The sequence below is a fragment of the Trachypithecus francoisi genome, unplaced genomic scaffold, assembly GCF_009764315.1.
Source record: "Trachypithecus francoisi isolate TF-2019V2 unplaced genomic scaffold, Tfra_2.0 Lachesis_group5, whole genome shotgun sequence".
Classification (NCBI taxonomy): Eukaryota; Metazoa; Chordata; class Mammalia; order Primates; family Cercopithecidae; genus Trachypithecus; species Trachypithecus francoisi.
This window is the reverse complement of record NW_022681470.1, coordinates 112750495-112771455: the sequence shown is the minus strand read 5'-3', so window position 1 is coordinate 112771455 and position 20961 is coordinate 112750495. Positions and strand designations below refer to the sequence as shown.

The following is a 20961-nucleotide window of genomic DNA, read 5'->3' as shown; positions in this document are numbered from 1 at the left end:
TTTCCTTGCAAAGTTTTTAACATCTTGAGAGCCACTGCTGAGCCCCAGACACAGTTTGTAAGTGTGATAGGAGCCTACACAGGCTGCTCTCAAACACCGGCAGCCTTGAAAACAGATTCTGGACTAAGATAGCCTGGGTGCAATCCTGGTTTGGCAGTTCCTGGCTGTGTGGCTTTGAGCAAGTGACTTTGCCGCTCAATGACTCAATTTTCCCATCTGTAAAATGGTAAAATAATTTACCATTGGATTGTTTTGAAGATTGGAAAACCTGCTGTGTGAAGTGCTTGACCTACATCATCTTAATCATGCTCGCAGGCGGCCCTGTCGCACAGGGGGAAGAGGCACTCCCTCTCTGGGCAGATGCAACCCTTCAATAGGGCACACCACCTAGCATGCAAGGTCTGAGCTAGAATTCACCCTCCACTCATGCCCTGAGCCAGGTAACCTATGAAGAGCCTGCATAACGATACAGCAGCCCAGACCCTGTATGATGCAGAGGTTTCTATATCCCCATTTTTCAGTGAGGCAGCTATGGCTTAGGGAGGTCGAGCGCCACGTGGGAAGGGGTAGTGGGATCACTTCTCATTTGCCTGTTTACTTAGGGCACATGAAAGAGGCTAACCCAGTGCCTAGGACTCTCCTTCCACCTGAATCGTGGACCACATCTCTGTCATCAGCTAACCAGCTTAAACCTTATTCGTCTTCCACAGTGGATGGTAACAAAGTACAGCTCTAGCATCTAATCCATAGATGACCTCCAATCCCTAGTCTTTAAACAGTTCCTTTTTTTATTTGAGACAGGGTCTCACTCTGTCATTTGGGCTGTAGTGGCATGATCATGGCTCACTACAGCCTCAACCTTCCAGGCTCAGGTCATCCTCCCACCTTGGCCTCCTGAGTAGCTGGGACTACAGGCACATGCCACCACGCCCAATGAATTTTTGTATTTTTAGTAGAGATGGGGTTTCACCCTGTTGGCCAGACTGGTCTCAAACTCCTGACCTCAAATAATTTGCCTGCCTCAACCTCCCAAAGTGCCGGGATTACAGGTGTGAACCATTTTACCTGGCCTCTAAACTGTTACTTTGATAATCATTTAAAAAAGTAACAGATACTATTTTGAAAGCGAGTGGTGGGAAGGTAGAAGGAAGGACAGATTTCCATCCAGGTACCTTCCTGACTTGACAGTTTTCTTATTTTGTAGTCATTTCAGCAGTCCATTCAATACCTAGACAGTAAGGACTAAAAGTATTGTGAGTCTGAGTGAATTCTTCTAGAGCTGAGAGATCAGTGTTACCGACTGATCAGTCAATACAGGCAAAGCATATTCCAGTTTCAGGTGTTATTTTTCCTCTTCCTTCACTTGTGCCCAGGAGTATTACATGGCTGGGTGATGCTAGGGAAGGATGCACTAACTAAAGTTCCCCACCCCCTCATTTCTAAACCCTTCCTTTATTTTCCTGATGAACAGACAGCACCCACTGCCTGCTGTGTCCCATTTAGCAGTGTAATTTGGGTGTGCGTCATAGAATTGTGCACAAGGAGGAGGAAGGAGTTACGTGCTGGATGTATATACTGAATGTGTTTATGTGCTCCTTTGTAGACCTGCACTTTATGCAAACTATATACTTTCAGACAGATCACTGAGTAAACTGAGGTACTGTCAGGGAATTTATGTGTTCACAGAACGCTGAATATAATTGAGGAGTCCTGCCAGTTCTATCCCGGATTTAACTCTCTCTAAGCTTATGTCTTTTTTTTTTTTTTTTAGACAAAGTCTCGCTTTTTTTGCCCAGGCTGGAGTGAAGTGGCGTGATCTTGGCTCACTGCAACCTCTGCCCCGACTCCTGGGTTCAAGTGATTCTCTTTCCTTAGCCTCCTGAGTAGCTGGGGTTACAGGCATGTGCCACCACACCTGACTAACTTTTGTATTTTTAGTAGAGACAGAGTTTCACCATGTTGGCCAGGCTGGTATCAAACTCCTGACCTCAGGTGATCCACCCACCTTGGCCTCCCAAAGTGCTGGGATTACAGGTGTGAGCCACTGTGCCCGGCCCTAAGCTTATGTCTTGAATGGTGTGACCTCAAAGTGTAGTTCAGATTTGAAACAGGTGTATTAAAGCCAGCCACCTTGAATGATGTAAATATCCCCAAGTGGCATGAAGTAAACGAACACATATGGAAAGGGAAATTTTCTTAGGCTTGAAACCACCATTTCCTCAGCAAACCTCCCACCTGAGTGGGACCCAGGGGACATCAAATGAAAGACGATGAAAAGTAACAGATGTGGCCCATGTGCCTCCAAGAGGCCAAATGCAGTCAGAATGAACTGAGATGATCTTCGAACAGATTAGATATTTTAACACCAATTCTCATGCCTCAGAAGTGAGCCTGGCTGCTGGCAGACAACCAACACTGTCATGTTTAATTTTTAGATTTGGCTGTTAAATTTGGCCCTGTGTGAGTCTGTGTTTGATCAGAGTCTATAAGGGTGGAGGATTCCTGGTGGGAAGACCTGGTTTCTAGCTCAGTGACTTACAGGCTGTGCGACCTTGGACAAGCTATCTCGCCGCTGAGAGTCTGTTTTCTCGTCTGTACAATGAAGGAAACAACTCCTGGTCTACTTGCCTTATAGGGAGTCCTACAGATCAAACGAGATGGTATTTGGGAGCTGTGAACACACTACACAAAAGACCAGCATGGATATTTCACGAGCACCACACAGTCCTTTCTGCCTTGCTCACTCAATTCTCCATTTAATTTATACACAGTGGTCTTTACCCCTCATTCTTGCAGCAAAACCCTTTTGAGAGTATCATTTTAAGAAGTGGATTGACATCACATATGCATAGTTGCCCTATTTATCCTCAGAGTCCTCTGAGATGAGGAAAAGACAAGAATTATTAGGAAAAATAGACCCAGAGAGACGGTAGCCCAAGGGCACAAAGAATTCCCATCCTGATATTCTTTCTTTCCTAGATGACATTGACATCTACATCCAAAGCCAAAGATTCTGGTCAAAAGTTAATCTCTTGGCTGGTCATAGTGGTGCACATAGTGGTTCCTGTAGTCTCAGCTACTTGGGAAGCTGAGGTGGGAGGATCACTTGAGCCCAGGAAGTCAAGGTTACCGTGAGCCATGATCACGCCACTGCACTACAGCCTGAGTGACAGAGCAAAAGACTGTCTCAAAAAAAAAAAGAAAGAAAGAAAGAAAGAAGAGAAACTACGTCTTTACTATATTGCAACAAGTCTGAAACACCACTCTTCTAAGACACCATTTTTTTAATGTGTCACAAAGAAAGAAAAAGCTCTATCCCTTGAAACATAACACAATGCTTCCTTACTGTGTCAGTTTTAAGAAACGTCTTGATTTCATAGACGTTAGATGTGGAAAAAATACGCATCTTGGAATAGATGAAATGCAGTGTGTTTACCTCTCCCCAAAAATAAAGCTTTTTCCTTTTGGTCCTGACGCATTATTAGATTAGCAAACTTCAAAACTGTTGTATTTTTTGTCTTAGCTCCTTGACGTTGTACATGTTATGCAATCATGCTTTCACGTGGGTTAAGGGGGAAATTAATTCTATTTTTCTTATGGATACAGTAATACAAAGTACCTCTGGGCTTGAATATAGTTTTAGGTAAGTGCAGATTGTAAACTACTTGTCAGAGCCAAAATCATCACTAATTCCACGGTCTGTTGTTTATTACCAGATTTAAAGGAGGAAGAAATGCTTAAGGGCATTTGACATATCAATTATGTTTTCTTTGTTCTGAGTAGAACTGTTTGTTGTTGTTGTTGTTTTACTTAATGCTTGATTTGATTGTTTTGTTTTTATCCCATTTATTTTTAGCTCAGGTAAAACAATTAAACTATGAGTTTCCCATTGCACAGACGAGTCAGGGATGAACAGGCTCAAGTGAGAGAGCACATCACCTGCCTCGGCCAAATATAATATTTTCATAAAATGCAATTGGGAATTTGTAGTCTTTCTGAGTGGAAAGGAGCATAAGAAACACAGGGAAATAGGGCCAGGTGCGGTGGCTCATGCCTGTAATTCCAGCATTTTGGTAGGCCAAGGTAGGAGGATCACGAGGTCAGGAGTTTGAGACCAGCATGGCTAGCATGGTGAAACCCCATCTCTACTAAAAATACAAAAACTAGCCTGGCGAGGTGGCGGGCACCTGTAGTCTCAGCTACTTGGGAGGCTGAGGCAGAAGAATTGCTTGAACCCGGGAGGCAGAGGTTGCGGTGAGCCAAGATGGTGCCACTGCCCTCCAGCCTGGGCAACAGAGCGAGACTCCATCTCAAAAAAAGAAAAGAAAAAAAAAAGAAACACAGGGAAATAGAAATACATACCACTTCTGTAATGAGGCTTTGTAAATTTTTTTGTGGACTAAGGCTTCCATTTAGAACATCCTTCCATTTAGAATGTCCTCGTTCATAAATGCTACACTTTGGAATAAGAAAAACTCCACCTATTTCTAGCTTGTTCCTTAGTTACCTTCCCACATTCCTCTGCTCCGTAAGGATATTACTTAAACATAACAACAAAGAGAGTCACACATAAAAATGATTTCTAGGGACTAGACCGTGGCGGGGTGGAAAGGAATGATCCAAATCATTGTAGTTCTTCTACTCGGCTCATAATCATCAGTTCCCTGCCGGGGGTCCCAGGGCCCATTTCTGAGAGGATGAGCATCAGTAGCCATGGTGCTGGGCAGGAAGTGGGTGGGAAACTCTTAATGTTTGATCACTGCTAATGCACATTTTGCCCACTGTTCTCTCCCCTGCAGTCTGAGTACCACTATGAGTACACCGCGTGTGACAGCATGGGTTCCAGGTGGAGGGTCGCCGTGCCGCATACCCCGGGCCTGTGCACCAGCCTGCCCGACCCCGTGAAGGGCACCGAGTGCTGTAAGCAGCTGTCCTGCTCAGAGCCTCCCTGTCACTCAGCTTTGGTCCCTCCCCCAAGTCTCCTGCCATCCAATCTGGGCCCTTCCTGGCAGAGCAGCTGCATTAAGGAATCAGATCTTTTCCCCAATTAGTCCCCACATCCCAGACCCTTATGAGATTTGGTGCAGAAGTATTTCATGAAAGCAAGCTGGATATCTGAATTTGCTTTCATTTTTTAAAGGAATTTAAATCCCATCAGTGGATACAGCATAAGCAACGCCAGCTGTGTGCACTCAGATATTCTTTTCTGTTTGCATACATTTTCATTTTGCCTGTGTATGTCTCTCCAATCTACACTCACTCATCAGCCACAATCAGTCATTAGGAAAGATTGAGATTTGCTTTCATTCTTAAAAAGGAAGTCAGAGAGGCTAAATTTCTGCAGAGACATCCTTTAAAATGCTCCAGGCATCACTTCAGGGGACAAGAATCTTCCTGACTGTGGATCTGATTGTGCAATACGAAAGGCAGTGGCTTGTCGCAGCCCCAGCGCCTGCCTCTGTGATTCTGCAGTCACAACTTTTCTACAATTGGCAGCTTTTTCCCCTGCATTATGATTTTAGGAATGCAAAGGGAATAACAAGAAAAACCAGGCACTAGATTTAAGGAATTATTTGAAGAGTTGGAAAGGAGTTTGAAGATATTTAAATTCTCAAATCAGCTTAGTACAGTGCCTGGTTGAGTAAGTGAGCAAATAAATACTTGTTAAATTGATGACTGGATATTGCTGAGACCTGAGCAGAACTGAGGTGTGACTAGTGGAAACAAATGAGCCATCTTCACTGAACTCTGCTGAACTCTGCTGACTTCAGTGAATCCCACTATGTGTAAGCACCATGATGTGCACATGCAGTGTGAACTGCAAATACAAATAAGGCCCAGTCTCTGCTTTCAGAAGCTTAGGTGGTAGAAAGTGCAGACATTCATTCATTCACTCATTGTTTCAGAAACATTCATGAAGCTCCCAGTCTGTGCCAGTCACTGAGCCAGCCATCACCGGAGGAGCTCAGAGCCTAGTGTAGTTTCTCATATATGATATGAGAAACAATGAGAGTTACGAATATTTAGGGATCAGGCATAGCTGGGAGGGCCACATGAGCAAAAGCTTAGATGTGGATGAAGAGTGACACATTTGAGGAAGAGCTTGTGGTCCAGGGTAGAGGCAACACAGAGAAGGTGATGGATGGGGTTGAGGTGGAGAAGGATTTGTAGTGGGAGGTCAAGCTGGGAAGTTAGGCTGGAGGGAAACCATGGAAAACTGAGTGCCAGGCCAAGAGCATACTTCTAGAACCAAAAGGGAGTGCCTGTTTAGTCATAGTACGTATGTGTTTTACGTGTTATTTTTTTAAAGAAAAGGTCTCACTCTGTTTCCTAGGCTGAAGCACAGTGATGCAATCCTAGCTCTGTGTAGCCTTGACCTCTTGAGCTCAAGCAATTTTCCCACCTCAGCCATTTGAGTAGCTAGGATGACAGGCACACGCCACCACTCCTAGCTACTTTAAACATTTTTTTTTTTTTTGTAGTGACAGGGTCTCACTGTGTTGCCCAGGTTGGTCCCAAACTCCTGGGCTCAAGTGATCCTCCTGCCTTGGTCTCTCAAAATGTTGGGTTTACAGGCATGAGCCATTGTGCCTGATCATATCAGTGTTTTAGAAAGGTACCTCTGACCACAGAATGAGCAAAAATAAGAATAGGGAACTATTTAGGAGGATATTGCAATGATTGAGTTAACAGGTCATGAGAATCCTACCTAGCATGGTGACAGTACAACCAGAAAGGCAGAGGCCAGAGGCTCAAGGGAGAAATTCAAGGCTGAAGGGCCATATGTCGTTCAGAGGGGTCAGCACAAGAGACCTTGGCATCCTCTTCACCAGAGAGCTCTCAGAATGGTCAGGGCACCTCTCCAAAGGAAATGAGTGCCAGGGACAAGCCCAAAGTCCCACAGCAAGGCAGAGTATCCATGGCCCTAGATTTTTTTTTTTTTTAAAGAACAGCTTTATTGGTATATAATTTATATGCCATGAAATTCATTCCTTTAAGGATAAAATTCAGTGTTTTTGGAATATTCACAGCAACCATCATCACTCTTATTTCACATTTTAATCATCCTACAAAGAAACCTCATATTATTAGCAATCTCTCCCCAGGCCCCTCCCCGCAGCCCCTGGCAACCACAAATCTACTTTCTGTCTCCATGGCTTCGCCTCTTTTGGCCATTCCATACAAATAGAATCACACATAGCAAGGAATATCACCGCTGAAAGAAAAAAGTTTTTTTTAAGAAAAATAAAATCACACAGTAAATGCCATGGCCCTAAACCTTAGTGGGCCAAACTCCTAGATCCCAACCCAGCACTCCTCCCTTCAGTTGCTCGCAGCCCATGCACTTCTGAGGCTGCCGTGACCTCACTGCCCCGCCTTGTCTCTGCCGTTTTCCAGCCTTCTCTTGCAACGCCGGGGAGTTTCTGGATATGAAGGACCAGTCGTGTAAGCCATGCGCTGAGGGCCGCTACTCCCTCGGCACAGGCATTCGGTTTGATGAGTGGGATGAGCTGCCCCATGGCTTTGCCAGCCTCTCAGCCAACATGGAGCTGGATGACAGTGCCGCTGAGTCCACCGGGAACTGCACTTCGTGAGTTTGCACACACACCCACCCCATCCCCAGCCCACTGGGGAAGGGGCTGCAGGGCACACTGGACAGCCTCCTCCACGGCCCCTCAGGCTAGGCAGGGAGGATGGAGGGAAGAGGAAGCCAGGCTGCCAGGACGAGGCCTGTAGCCATGCCCACAGGACTGGTGGATGTGACTCTGCCTGGCCCACTCTTACTGGCCTAAACTTACCAGTGATGGACAGGCATTTGTGGGAGGTAAAAAACATGGGAAAATAAGAGAGTGGACAAGGGGACAAGGGTTAAATGGCCCAGTCTATTTAAAACAAAACCCAATTGGAGCTGGGCACAGTGACTTGCCCCTGTAATCCCAGTACTTTGACAGGCTGATGTGGGAGGATTGCCTGAGACCAAGAGTTTGAGACCAGCCTGGGAAACAGCGAGACCCCATCTCTACAAAAAGTTAAAAAATTTGCCAGGTGTTGTAGTGCATGTCTGTAGTCCCAGCTACTCAAGAGGCTGAGGCAAGAGGATGACTTGAGCCCAGGAATTCAAGGTTAGAGTGAGCTATGATCACACCACCATACCCCTGGATAACAGAGCAAGACCCTGTCTCAATTAAAAACAAAAACCGGCTGGGTGCGGTGGCTCACGCCTGTAATCCCAGCACTCTGGGAGGCCAAGGCGGGTGAATCACCTGAGGTCAGGAGTTCAAGACCAGCCTGGCCATGGTGAAACCACGGCTCTACTAAAAATACAAAAAATTACCTGGGCATGGTGGCAGGTGCCTGTAATCCCAGTGACTCGTGAGGCTGAGGCAGGAGAATCGCTTGAACTAGGAGGCAGAGGTTACAGTGAGCGAAGATCGCACCATTGCATTCCAGCCTGGGTAACAAGAGCGAAACGCCGTCTTAAAAAAAAAAAAAAAAAAAAGGAAAAGAAAAACGAAAACTAAAAAAACACAACTGGATTTCCACCACAGAATTTTGCATCAGCCAATATACTTTCTCAGCTTAACTGGAACACAATATGCAAAGCTTGGGTATTTTCCTGGCTTGGGTGCTAACTTTTTTTTTTTTTTTGAGACAGAATCTCACTCTGTCACCCAGGCTAGAGTGCCGTGGTGCCATCTCAGCTCACTGCAACCCCCAGCTCCCAGGTTCAAGCGATTCTCCTGCCTCAGCCTGCTGAGTAGCTGGGATTACAGGTGTGTGCCATAATGCCCAGCTAACTTTTTTGTATTTTTTTAGTAGAGATGGGGTTTCACCATGTTGGCCAGGCTGGTCTCAAACTCCTGACCTCAGGTGATCCACCCGCCTCAGCCTCCCAAAGTGCTGGGATTCCAGGCATGAGCCATTTTGGGTGCTAACTTCTAAAACTGATTCTGCCTAGCCTTTGCTCAGTGCTGGCTGAAATCTTCCAAATGCTGTGAGATCCCAGTAACTAGAAAATTTTCTTGGAAAGCTCAGTCCAGGGTGCTTGGAGAACTGGATATCTATTTCAGATATGTCTTCTGTAGGCCAGGCACTATTCTGGATGCTTTATATATATTATTTTCTCTAATTCTCACAAGAACCCTGTGAAATAGGCATTACTATTTCTATTACAGAGATGAGGAACTGGAAGCTCAGCAAGGTTATGACCTGCCCTTTGTTATCTGGCTTACAGATGGCGAGATTGAAATTCAAACCCAAGCTTCCACTACTCCATAATGCCACATTCAAATAACATTCATTATGGGCAAGGAAATATTGGGTCTTAGGGAGTGAAAATGGGGGCAATATGGGGATTTGAAAGGCAGTCATAGTGTTCCTTATTAAATATTGACAGTGAATACAGGAGGAAAGTAAATGAAAGTTTCGTTTATACCCAAACAATCAAATGGATAAAAAGGACTCAGGAATTGTATTACACTTGGATTTCTAAAAACTGGGAGCAATGTCTCCCATTCCTATACTTAAATCTTGTCTAAGCCAAGCAGTGGCTATTTAATCTGTAGTCCAATTTTAATGTTATGTTATTTTAGAGTTCAATTTGAAGTGTCAAATTCATTAGCATGACAACACTGGAGGCAGAGATAAAGCTAGAGAGCTTTAAAGCTGGAAGGAGCGGGAATGTGTGGGTTAAGGCAACCAACCCCCATTTGAGTCCTAATGGAGACTGTCATTAGGCCCTGGACAAGGTGCAGACCTGGCTCAGTCAATTCCTAGCCACGTAAAGAAAGGATGTATTCTCGCTCTGGGGACTGCACCGAGAGTCCAGAAATCATTATCTCTCAGCAAGCCAGGATGTGGGCGGGTTAATAACAACTTGTGTTTCCACCGGCGCGGACTATTTCAGGGCCTGCATCTTAAGGCATCCCACGACATCCCTAGGAGGGAGGAAGAGGATATTTCTCCCTCAATGGAGAGGAAATGGCCATCTGGAGAGGTTTTTGTGGTTTTCCTGTCATCCCTCAGAAAGGCAATAATTGAGCTGATACCTAGAGCGCAAGTATTTGGCTTTCCTATTCAGCTGTGCAACTACCCAAATCCTGCCTGCTCTGCCTCAAGAGACTCCAAGCTGGTCTCCTGCTTCCATTCCCAGCCTCCTCCAGGCCTGTCCACTCAGCAAGAGCCAGATTCATCTTTCTGTTTTTCTTTTCTTTTGTTTCTTTTTTTTTTTTTTTAGAAACAAAGTCTCACTCTGTCACCCAGGCTGGAGTGCAATGGTGCAATCACAGCTCACTGCAGCCTCAACCTCCCCTGGCTAAAACCTTCCTCCCACCTCAACCTCCCACATAGCTGGGACTGCAGGCACACGCCACCACACCTGGCTAACTTCTTATTTTTTCTAGAGACAGGGTCTCAGTACGTTGCCCAGGTTGGACTCAAACTCCTGGGCTCAAATGATCGTTCCACCTCAGCCTCCCAAAGTACTGGGATTACAGGTGTGAGCCACTACACCCAGCCTCATCTCCTTAAATCCAGTCACAATAATTTCCTGCTAAAAACCCTAGATTCAATGGCTACCAGTTGCTTTTGGGACAATGTCCACTACCTTCCCACAGCCTTCAGGGCCCTGCTGCCCTGCCCTCTGCCCTCTGCCCATTTCCCCAGCCTCTCCCAAGTACCTTCTGTCTTCACTTTCTGTGTTCCAGCCACACTGACCATCGCACTCCTTACCCTCCTCAGGGCATTTGAACATGTGACTCTCTGTCCCCTCTTCTATGACTCCTACTTAACCCTCATGTCTCTACCTAAAAATCATTTCCTCAAAGAAACCATCCCTGACCCCATAGACTCCTGTTATACGCTCTTTATCATCCTGCATTTCTCCAATGGCACTTATCACAGTCATTCCTATGTGATTGTGTGATTAGTTAAGCTGCTGTCTCCTCAACTAGAAAGCAAATGCAAGCCCCAAGCGGGAAAGGATCATACTTGTCTTGTTCATCACTGTGTCTCCAGCATCTAACGTAGTGTCTGGCCCAAAATAGACAAAATAAATAATTGGTGACAAAACAGACCAGCTGAATGGAATCTCCATGGCAGGATCCTGAGCCTTCAGGGATCCTCCATGGGTCGTGGGTTGATGTCCCAGGGCTAAGGTACTGGCAACAGTCTGAGATCAGAGACTAGCATAAGCTAAGGGAACAGGAGTGATGTGGGAGCAATAGAAAAAATGTCATATATTAGTGGAAAAGATTGAGCAGACACTCAAAGACTGTGACAGTGAAACAAGAATGAGAGATAAATGTAAATATTAAAAATGAAAAACATTATATGCAGATCACAACTGGATGACCTAGGGTAAGTTTCCTAAGCACTTCTGGGCTTCAGTTTCTTCATTCTACAAAGGATGATAAAAATAATACTCTAATAGGTTGAGGTAAGGATCGATGAGATGATACTTGTAAAGAATTTAGAGCGATGCCTGACACTAGAAATCAATCAAAACATGTTGTTATTATTGAATATGAAATGTCTTCACCAGGGGCAACTCTGACAAAAATCAGAATTGTGATGCATTTTGCAAATGTAACCCACTTATGGCATCTTTTTAATTATTCATCAAACTTCAAGAGTTATTTATAGCTGACATCATTGAGCACATAAGCATTAAAGGTTATCTCTTTCCACAAGGAGAAATCAATGCTGTTGGGTTAGCTGGGATATTTTGGATGAGCTCATGTTATATGTTTTCATTTTGAGAATAACACTGACTGTCAAAGAGCTGAAAATAACCATATTATTCTGGCAAACACGGGGAAATCTGTGGGCTAATCTGAGAATCCTTTAACTGGCTATTATTAATTATTATTATTATTACTGTTATTATTTTGAGATGGAGTCTCGCTTTATCACCCAGGCTGGAGTGCAATGGCACGATCTCGGTTCACTGCAGCCTCCGCCTTCTGGGTTCAAGCGATTCTCCTGCCTCAGCCTCCTGAGTAGCTGGGATTACAGGCATGCACCACCACACCCAGCTAATTTTTGCATTTTTGGTAGAAATGGGGTTTCACCATATTGGTCAGGCTGGTCTCCATGGTCTTGAACCCCTGACCTCAGGTGATCCCTGCCTCAGCCTCCCAAAGTGTTGGGATTACAGGCATGAGCCACCATGCCCACCCAACTGACCATTACCAAGCAACTGGAAACCTGGGCTGGTCTTAGGCAAAACAGTGCAATAGTGTGATGGTCTTTGATTACCTGTTTCCACGTTCAGCTCTTTAACCCCGCAAGTCCCCACTATGTGCCAGGCCCAGACTGGTACTGGGAATACTTTAGTGAGCAAGGTAAATTTGATCTCTTCCCTCACATAATATTGGCAACGATTTTAAGGTCTGACAGTTTCAAATTTGGAGAGGATGTGGAGCAACAGGAACAGTGCAGCAGTCGCTGGTAAATGGGAGGCTCACATACAGTTCTCCTCCCAGGCATTCTACTCAGACATGTGCCTAAGGAGACAGCAACACAGCAGAATGTGCACACGAAACTGCAAACAATCCAAATGTCCATCAAAGTAATGCACAAATAAATACGGTAGAGTCATGCAAAGGAATGTTATGCAGTAGTAAAGATGAAGCCAGAAGAGCTGGATGTGTGAATATGGATGAATCTCACAGTTAGTATATTGAAGTCCCTCCCTTCCCAAAGCGAGTTTCAGAGCCTATAAATATAATACCATTTATGTGAAGCTTTAAAACATGCGAAGCACTACCATACAGTTTATTGTTTAGAGATACATACATGTAGAAAATCGCATGCACATGTTAAACACCAGATTCAGGAAAGTGGTCACTTGGCAGTGGGGAAGGCAGTGTGTTCCAGGAAAAGGCTCAGATGAGGTTAGCGGAGGGTACACAGAGGCTTCTGCTGTGTTGAATTTCTTAAGCAGGGTGGTGGGTCGGTAAATGTTCATTATACCATTGTATAGGTCTTAAATATTTCATAATATACTAAAAATAAATAAAATATCATGGGATTATGGCTACGAGAAGGGGAGCAAAGAGAACTAAGGGCACCCATAGCAGAAGCAGATAGAATCAAGGAAGACTTTTTAGATTAAGTGGCATTTAAGACAGTGTAGGAGTTAAACTGAGAGAGAGAGGAGGAAGTTTGTTCCAGGAAGAGGGAAGAGGATGTCAGGAGGCCCAGAGGTAAGAGAAAGTTTGGCAGAGGAATTGAAAGAAATGTCATAGAGTTGGAGTATAAAGAGTGCATCAGGAGTCTGTACCCTATCCTAAGGGCCACAGAGAGTCAGTCCCAGGGATTTTAATTTGAAGCAAGGGAGTGCCATGGTCAGATGTTTATTCTGGAGGATCTGTCTGCTGGGCTGCAGCATGAAGAGGGCTAGGAGGATGCGGGACTGGCTTCAGAGAGACAAGTTTGGGGGCTAGTTCATAGATGTTGTGGTGGTGAGCACAGGGATAGCCCGTGGACAGGGTGGATAGAGTGAACACATATTTAGGAGACAAAACAGACATGACTAGGTCGGCTGTCTCCGGGGTTCTCTGGCCCTCCCCCTTTCCATAAAAGCCATTTACATGTGGCATCTTTATAGTAGACATTTCTGGAAAAACAGGTAGACTAGACTGGGTGGATGTCTGAGTTCTGAAGAATGTCTGTGTCTACTGAGTTATTTGACAGCTTTAGAGTTTGGCAGACCAGATCTCAGCCCTGCCACTCGCTGGCTTCATAATATTGGGCTTGGCACTCTCCAAGCCCCAGTTTCATCATCTCTGAAACAGGAAAAACATTTCCTATTATTGATGAAAATAAATCATGAATATAAAGCACGTAGTGCAATGCCTGGAGGTAGTAAACAACCAATAAATGTCACCCCTCCCTGAGTGGGTGCAGTGGCTCACGCCTGTAATCCCAGCCTTTTGGGAGGCCGAGGTGGGTGGATCACTTGAGGTCAGGAGTTCGAGACCAGGCTGGCCAACATGGTGAAAACTTGTCTCCACTAAAAAAAAATACAGAAATTAGCCGGGTGTGGTGGTGCATGCCAGTAATCCGAGCTACTCGGGAGGCTGAGACAGGAAAATCACTTGAACCCGGGAGGCAGAGGTTGCGGAGAGCTGAGGCCACGCCACTGCACTCCAGCCTGGGAGACAAAGCAAGACTCTGCCTCAAAAGAAAAAAAGTTATCCCTCCCCAACTTCACCTGCCACCCGTATCCCAGGTAGTTCTGCACAATGTGGAGGCAAGCCTGCTTGTCTTCCTCACCTGTCTGCCTTCCTCTTCTTAGCTGCACTCCAGGTCCTTGACCTACCTGAGAGCTTCTTTTGTCTTTCTTCACTGAGCATTTTCAGGTCCAAGTTTCAGTTTGTGAATCACAAGCCTGAAAATTCCCAAAGACCCAGCAGAACATGAGACCTGCACATGGCACAAAGCCTGGTGGGCTGTGCTCCTGCCTGTAAACCTGGTTCCTGTTCCTTCACAGGTCCAAGTGGGTTCCCCAGGGCGACTACATCGCCTCCAACACAGACGAATGCACAGCCACACTGATGTACGCTGTCAACCTGAAGCAATCCGGAACCGTTAACTTCGAATACTACTACCCAGACTCCAGCATCATCTTTGAGTTTTTTGTAAGCCCCTGGCCACAGTGGAGGGTGGGAGCTAAAGTCTCTCTGGGGCTCAGATCCATTTGAGGAATCCATTGTGAGTGTAGCCCTGCTTGGGAAATCACTGTTGTTTTGCCTCTGGAGAGAGCTGTGGGCAAAATGAGCTGAGGCCCCAGGAGGCAAGGAGAAAAGGCAAAAGTGAAAGGACTCTTGGGGGAAGAGTTGTCTGGGAGATTTCTAAGTGTTTTATCCAGCTCAGACATGAAAACAGCATATTTGAGTTACAAGTTATTTCTTTGGTGTCAATGCTCATTTTGTGTGTGTGACTAATTCCTGCCCTACTTTGAGGCTCATATGTTTTGAGCTCAGTCCCTAAAGGAAATTGGCAACTCTTCCCATATAAAGAAGGGCCCTCTGGAGGACTGGTGCAATGTGGGGAAAGATATCTATTTCCTTAGAAAGCTGAGACTCTGGTTCCAAACTCTTTTATGTCAGGTTCAGAATGACCAGTGCCAGCCCAATGCAGATGACTCCAGGTGGATGAAGACCACAGAGAAAGGATGGGAATTCCACAGTGTGAGTATCACACCAGCCTTCTCCCAGAGATCCCAGAAAAGCGACCCAGGGGCCTTCGTCAGAGAGTGCTTCCTCCCAGTCTGAGCCTCCACCCTGATGTCCCTGGAGGGCAGGAGTGTGATATGATGAAGATGCTGTAGCTGCTGTCCTCTAGCATTGACAGAATATGGGTGGGAGCTGACTTGTCGCTTCTATGGCTTGACTCCAAAGACCAGCAGCTTTTCAGCTTTAAGACTGGGCCTTCTGGGGAGGGGGGCTGTCTCCTGCAAAACCACAGAAGAATGAGGGGGTGCCAGTCACCCTATTGTCAGGATCCTCAGGTCTCTTTACTGGTCTCACCATAAGAGATGCTCATGGGATATGTGATCCAGGGAGCAGTGGAAGGGTTGTAAGAGAAGGCTTAGAAAGAGAGAGGAGCTGTGCTAAGTTGGGAGGAAGGGCAGAGCTGAGGACGAGGAGGAAGAGGGTCAGAAGAAGAAGCATTACCATGCAGTTAGTAAGAGGAGTCATCCCAACAAGAGGCTATACCGACAGATTAACGAGATTTCTCTCTGTGATGAACGAACGCTCCTGTTTGTGGTTTTTAGGTGGAGCTAAATCGAGGCAATAATGTCCTCTATTGGAGAACCACAGCCTTCTCGGTATGGTCCAAAGTATCCAAGCCTGTGCTGGTGAGAAACATCGCCATAACAGGTACTGAGACCAGGGTTACTGACTCCCTGGGCTCTTGACTTTGCAGTCTCCTGGGGACTCAGTCTCCAGGCTGAATCCTTGCTTTTCTGACTCTTCCTCCTCCCTAGGGGTGGCCTACACTTCAGAATGCTTCCCCTGCAAACCCGGCACGTATGCATCCAAGAAGGGCTCCTCTTTCTGCAAACTTTGTCCAGCCAACTCTTATTCAAATAAAGGAGAAACTTCTTGCCACCAGTGTGACCCTGACAAATACTCAGGTGATGTTTCTGAGGGTGGGAGGAGTTTGGAGATAGAGGGTACCACCAAAACACACAAGGAGAAACCAGGGAATAGAGCCATCTTCTGGTCAAGCTGAGGATGATGATTCTTAAACCCTTCCTTTCTGGATCCTGGAATACTCTTGCCAATCCATATATCCATTAATCACTTTGTCTTTTTTTTTTTTTTTTTTTTTTGAGATAGGATCTCACTTTATCACCCAGGCTGGAGTACTGTGTTGCAATCATGGCTCACTGCAGCCTCAAACTCCCCATCCCCAGCAATCCTCCCGCCTCAGTCTCCTGAGTAGCTAAGACTACAGGCGTGCCCCACCACACCCATCTCATTATTTGTTTTTATTTTTATAGAGACAGGGGTCTTGCTAGTTGCCCAGGCTGGTCTTGAACTCCTGGGTTTAAGTGATCCTCCTGCCTCAGCCTCTCAAGCTGTGAGCCTATAACCCCAGCACTTTGGGAGGTCGAACCGGGAAGATCAATTGGGCCTGGGAGGTTGAGGCTTCAGTGAGCCATGATCACACCATCGCTCTATAGCCTGGGTGACAGAGTGAGACTCTGTCTCTAAAAAAATGAAATAAAAATGAATCATTCAATAAATATTGAGCCTCTCCTGTCCACCAGGCCCTATTCTATGTACTTGGCCTACATCAGAGCAAAACAGAGTTCCCTGTTTTTATGGGGTTTACATTCGGGGGTGTGGGGAAGAGAGACAATAAACAAAAAGAAATAGATGACACATATATAATACATTATATAGTATGTGGGATGGTAAAAAGTGCCATGGCGTCATGTCAAAAGGAAAAAGCAGCTCAGAGCTAGAGGGGTTAGGAAAGCTAAGGAAAGGGTTGCAATCTTTTTGTTGCTGTTGTAGAAACAGGGTCTCACTGTGTTGCCCAGGCTGGTCTCGAACTTCAGGCCTCAAAATGATCCTCCTGCCTCGGTCTTCCAAAGTGCTGGGATTACAGACATGAGACACTGTGCCCGGTCCAGTCATTTTTTAAGTGGCGAATTTTTATTTATATTTATATTTTTATTTATTTATTTATTTTTGAGATGGAGTTTCACTCTTGTTGCCCAGGCTGGAGTGCTGGAATGCAATGGCATGATCTCGGCTCACCACAACCTCCGCCTCCTGGGTTCAAGCAATTTTCGTGCCTCAGCCTCCCGAGTAGCTGTGATTACAGGAAGGTGCTACCACGCCTGGCTAATTTTGTATTTTTAGTAGAGATGGGGTTTCACCATGTTGACCAGACTGGTCTCGAACTCCCAACCTCAGGTAATCTGCCCACCTTGGCCTCCCAAAGTGCTAGGATTACAGGTGTGAGCCACCGCACCTGGCCAGTGGTGAAATTTTAAGTGAAACATTGTATAAGATTATAATATAGTCCAGGGGTGGTGGCTCTCGCCTGTAATCCCAGCACTTTGGGAGGCCAAGGCAGGGGAATCACTTGAGATCAGGAGTTCAAGACTAGCCTGGCCAACATGGCAAAACCCCGTCTCTACTAAAAACACAAAAATTAGCTGGGCGTGGGGGCATGTGCCTGTAATTCCAGCTACTCGGAAGGCTGAGGCTGGAGAATCACTTGAACCCGGGAGGTGGAGGTTGCAGTGAGTTGAGATCGCACTATTGCACTCCAGCCTGGGTGACAGAGCAAGACTCAGTCTCAAAAAAAAAAAAAAAAAAAAAGATTATAATATAAACAGTAGATACAGTAGAGTTAAAATGTATAAATTTATACATGTTAACATATAACAATTATTATCAAAGTTAATTTCATGAGCCTATATTGAGAAACAAAAACATTTTGATAACAAGGTCTAAAGATGCAAATTACAATCTTGTATCAGCCTGAGAGCATTCGTTGAAGTCCAATCAGGCATTTTGGGAAATCTAGGGTTCCTCAGAACACAATTTGCAACCCACTGCTTTGAGGGAAAGTAAGGTGACAGCTGGAAGCAGCCTGTTTTTACAGTTTGAGGATAGCTTCCTAAAGCATTCCAATTTGAAAAATAGGACGTGGTCATTTGAGGGAGTTCCAGGGGGTATCGAGGCTCTGGTGTGAGATGGGCAGTGCCAGCGGATGACTTTCTGCTCAGGCAGTCCAGACATTGGTATGAGGGCCAGTCTCCAAGACAGGTTCTGAAACAAACAAGAAGGGAGAGAGAAACAGTCCCATCTTTTTCCCTGGAAACACTCACAACTATTCTACTTTTCCTTTCTTATGCAGTTTAAATGTAAACCCAGCACGAGGCCCTCTCTCAAACAGACCCACCTGTCCCTACAAAGACATGCCAAACTTCACACAGGTGTTGAAGTATGTGTTTGCTCAGCCAAGACCAGCCACTGACCTTGTGAACTGCTTGTTTCTACACTATTCCTAACACAAAAGTCATATTCACCTACACAGATCTTGCCAAATGGGTGTAGTTTTCAACCAAAACAGACATCTTTAGGTCTTGGGGGAAGTTTTTATCTGTAAGTCTAGATCCCTGTTTTTCCACTTACATTTTTTATTCCTCTTCCCCACTCTGCTTCTATCAACAGCAACCTTTGTTAGTCTAAATCTCTGGCTCCCTTTACTGGTCCAGCAGTTGGGCAAGGGTTTGAATGGCAAGGTGGTTCTAGTAAAACTGCATAGGAGTGTTTTGATCAACTCTATCTAAGCTGATTTTTATCCAGAGTGATGTTATAAAAGCATTAGGTTGGGAGTCTGAATTCTTGGAATCTATTTTCCTTCTGCCACTGATTTCTCAATGTGCCCCATTGACTGAGAAGTGAGTTTTTTCTTCTTTCCTTCCTTCCTTCCTTCCTTCCTTCCTTCCTTCCTTCCTTCCTTCCTTCCTTCCTCTCTCTCTCTCTCTTTCTTTCTTTCTTTTTCTTTTTTCCTGAAATGGAGTTTCCCTCTTGTTGCCCAAGCTGGAGTGCAATGGCACAATCTCAGCTCACTGCAACCTCTGCCTTCCCGGTTCGAGTGATTCTCCTGCCTCAGCCTCCTGAGTAACTAGGATTACAGGCGCCCACCACCACGCCCAGCTAATTTTTTCCATTTTTAGTAGAGACGGGGTTTCACCATCTTGGCCAGTCTGGTCTTGAGCTCCTGACCTCAGATGATCCACCTGCCTTGGCCTCCCAAAGTGTTGGGATTGCAGGCGTGAGCCACCTCACCTGCCCAGTGAGTTTTTACTATGAGGAACATAGTCAACTTGTTGACAACTTCACCATCTTGGGGTACAAAGAGAGTCATATTTCTCTGAGACTTGACTCTTCCAGAATACAGGGTCAGTGAGAGACTGGGAAAATGCGGGGAGACTCTGATGATAGCCTATGATAGACTGTGTGTGCAGGGAGTGACAGAAGGTCCATGCATTTACAAATATATTCTGAGTGCCTGTCAGTTGCCAGTGTCCATTCAGTACCGAAACCCTCAGGAGAAATGTTTTAGTTTGATAAAACAGATCCCAGTGAGAACATTGTACTCCTGGAGGCAGGGGGCGGGGTAGGAGGATATTGAAAGGAGGAAGCAGGTGTAGGAAGAGTAGTTGGAGCCCCTGAGATAAACTTTATCTTCTTCCAGTTTTGCCCAGGGCCAATCCTACTTAAGTCACTTTTCACTCCCTCAACCAAACATAGAGGCCCATCTTCCAAACTTGACTGGCATCCAATTTAAACACCTTGATGAAACCCAAGCTGGGAAAGGAGGTCAGTCTCAGCATCTTGGTTAATCATTTATTAAAACCACCTTAACAGAGATCAGTGTGTAAACAGCTGAGCCATTTCTGCTAAAACCCAGAGCTAGGATGTCAGGTTGGGCAAATATTTGACAAGCAGAGAAAGGTCTTGGTGCAGAATGCATTTTCTAACACATAACTTGTACTTTTCTAGACCTAGGAATTGGCACCTCCCCATGTTTTCAGCCTCTCTCCCTCCCCACATTGTTCCTGGCCAAGTCAGTCAAAAGCAGGAGTCCACGGGTCCCTCTGTGCTGAATTATGCATCTTGTTCTAGGTAGACAGAAACATATCTTTTTTCAAATTTTAAAAAGAATTTTTAAATTCAAAACAAGTTAAACCCACTGCTTTGAAGAGAGAGTCAAGCACAATGGCTCATGCCTATAATCTCAGCACTTTGGGAGGCTGAGGCCGGAGAATTGCTTGAAGCCAAGAGCTCAAGACCAGCTTGGGCAACATAGCGAGACTCTGTCTCTACCAAAAAAAAAAAAAAAAAAAAAGGAGGAGAGAGAAAAAAAAGAAAACAAACCCATGTGATGGGAAGAATAAATAAATAAATAAATAACGAATAGAGATTCATAGACGTAGTTCTCGCTATCCAGATGTTCAAGGGTTAGCACAGAGCTAACACAGACATGAGGAGAACATTCAGACAGTAGAAGAAAACTGATAGTTCACATTTTTCTGTTTCTTTCCCTCCCTCCCTCCCTCCCTCCCTCCCTCCCTTCCTTCCTTCCTTCCTTCCTTCCTTCCTTCCTTCCTTCCTGAGTCTCTCTCTATTGCCCAGGCTGGAATGCAATGGCATGATCATGGCTCACTGCAGCCTCAACCTCCTGGGCTCACGCGATTCTCCTGCCTCAGCATCAAGTAGCTGGGACTATAGGCCTGCACCACCATGCCTGGCTAATTTTTGTATTTTTTGTAGAGGAAGGGTTTGCCATGTTGCCCAGGCTGGTCTTGAATTCCTGGGCTCAAGAGATCCTAAAGTGTTGAGATTACAGGCATGAGCCACCATGCCCAGCAGTTAACATTTTTCATTAGGTATAAATCAAGAGTTAAAGATAGTG

General features: G+C 45.4%; 1 protein-coding gene across 5 annotated transcripts in view; it reads left to right on the top strand.

Moving 5' to 3' along the window:
• LOC117075709 (UPF0577 protein KIAA1324) overlaps positions 1-20961 on the top strand; it is an 85633-nt gene that overhangs the window by 43557 nt on the left and 21115 nt on the right. For all 5 annotated transcript variants that reach the window (XM_033198295.1, XM_033198298.1, XM_033198296.1 and 2 more), the window contains 6 exons: positions 4800-4920; positions 7399-7591; positions 14498-14645; positions 15117-15197; positions 15785-15890; positions 15998-16147. In XM_033198295.1, coding sequence (XP_033054186.1) covers positions 4800-4920; positions 7399-7591; positions 14498-14645; positions 15117-15197; positions 15785-15890; positions 15998-16147 — 799 coding nt within the window. The remainder of the gene's footprint in view (positions 1-4799; positions 4921-7398; positions 7592-14497; positions 14646-15116; positions 15198-15784; positions 15891-15997; positions 16148-20961) is intronic.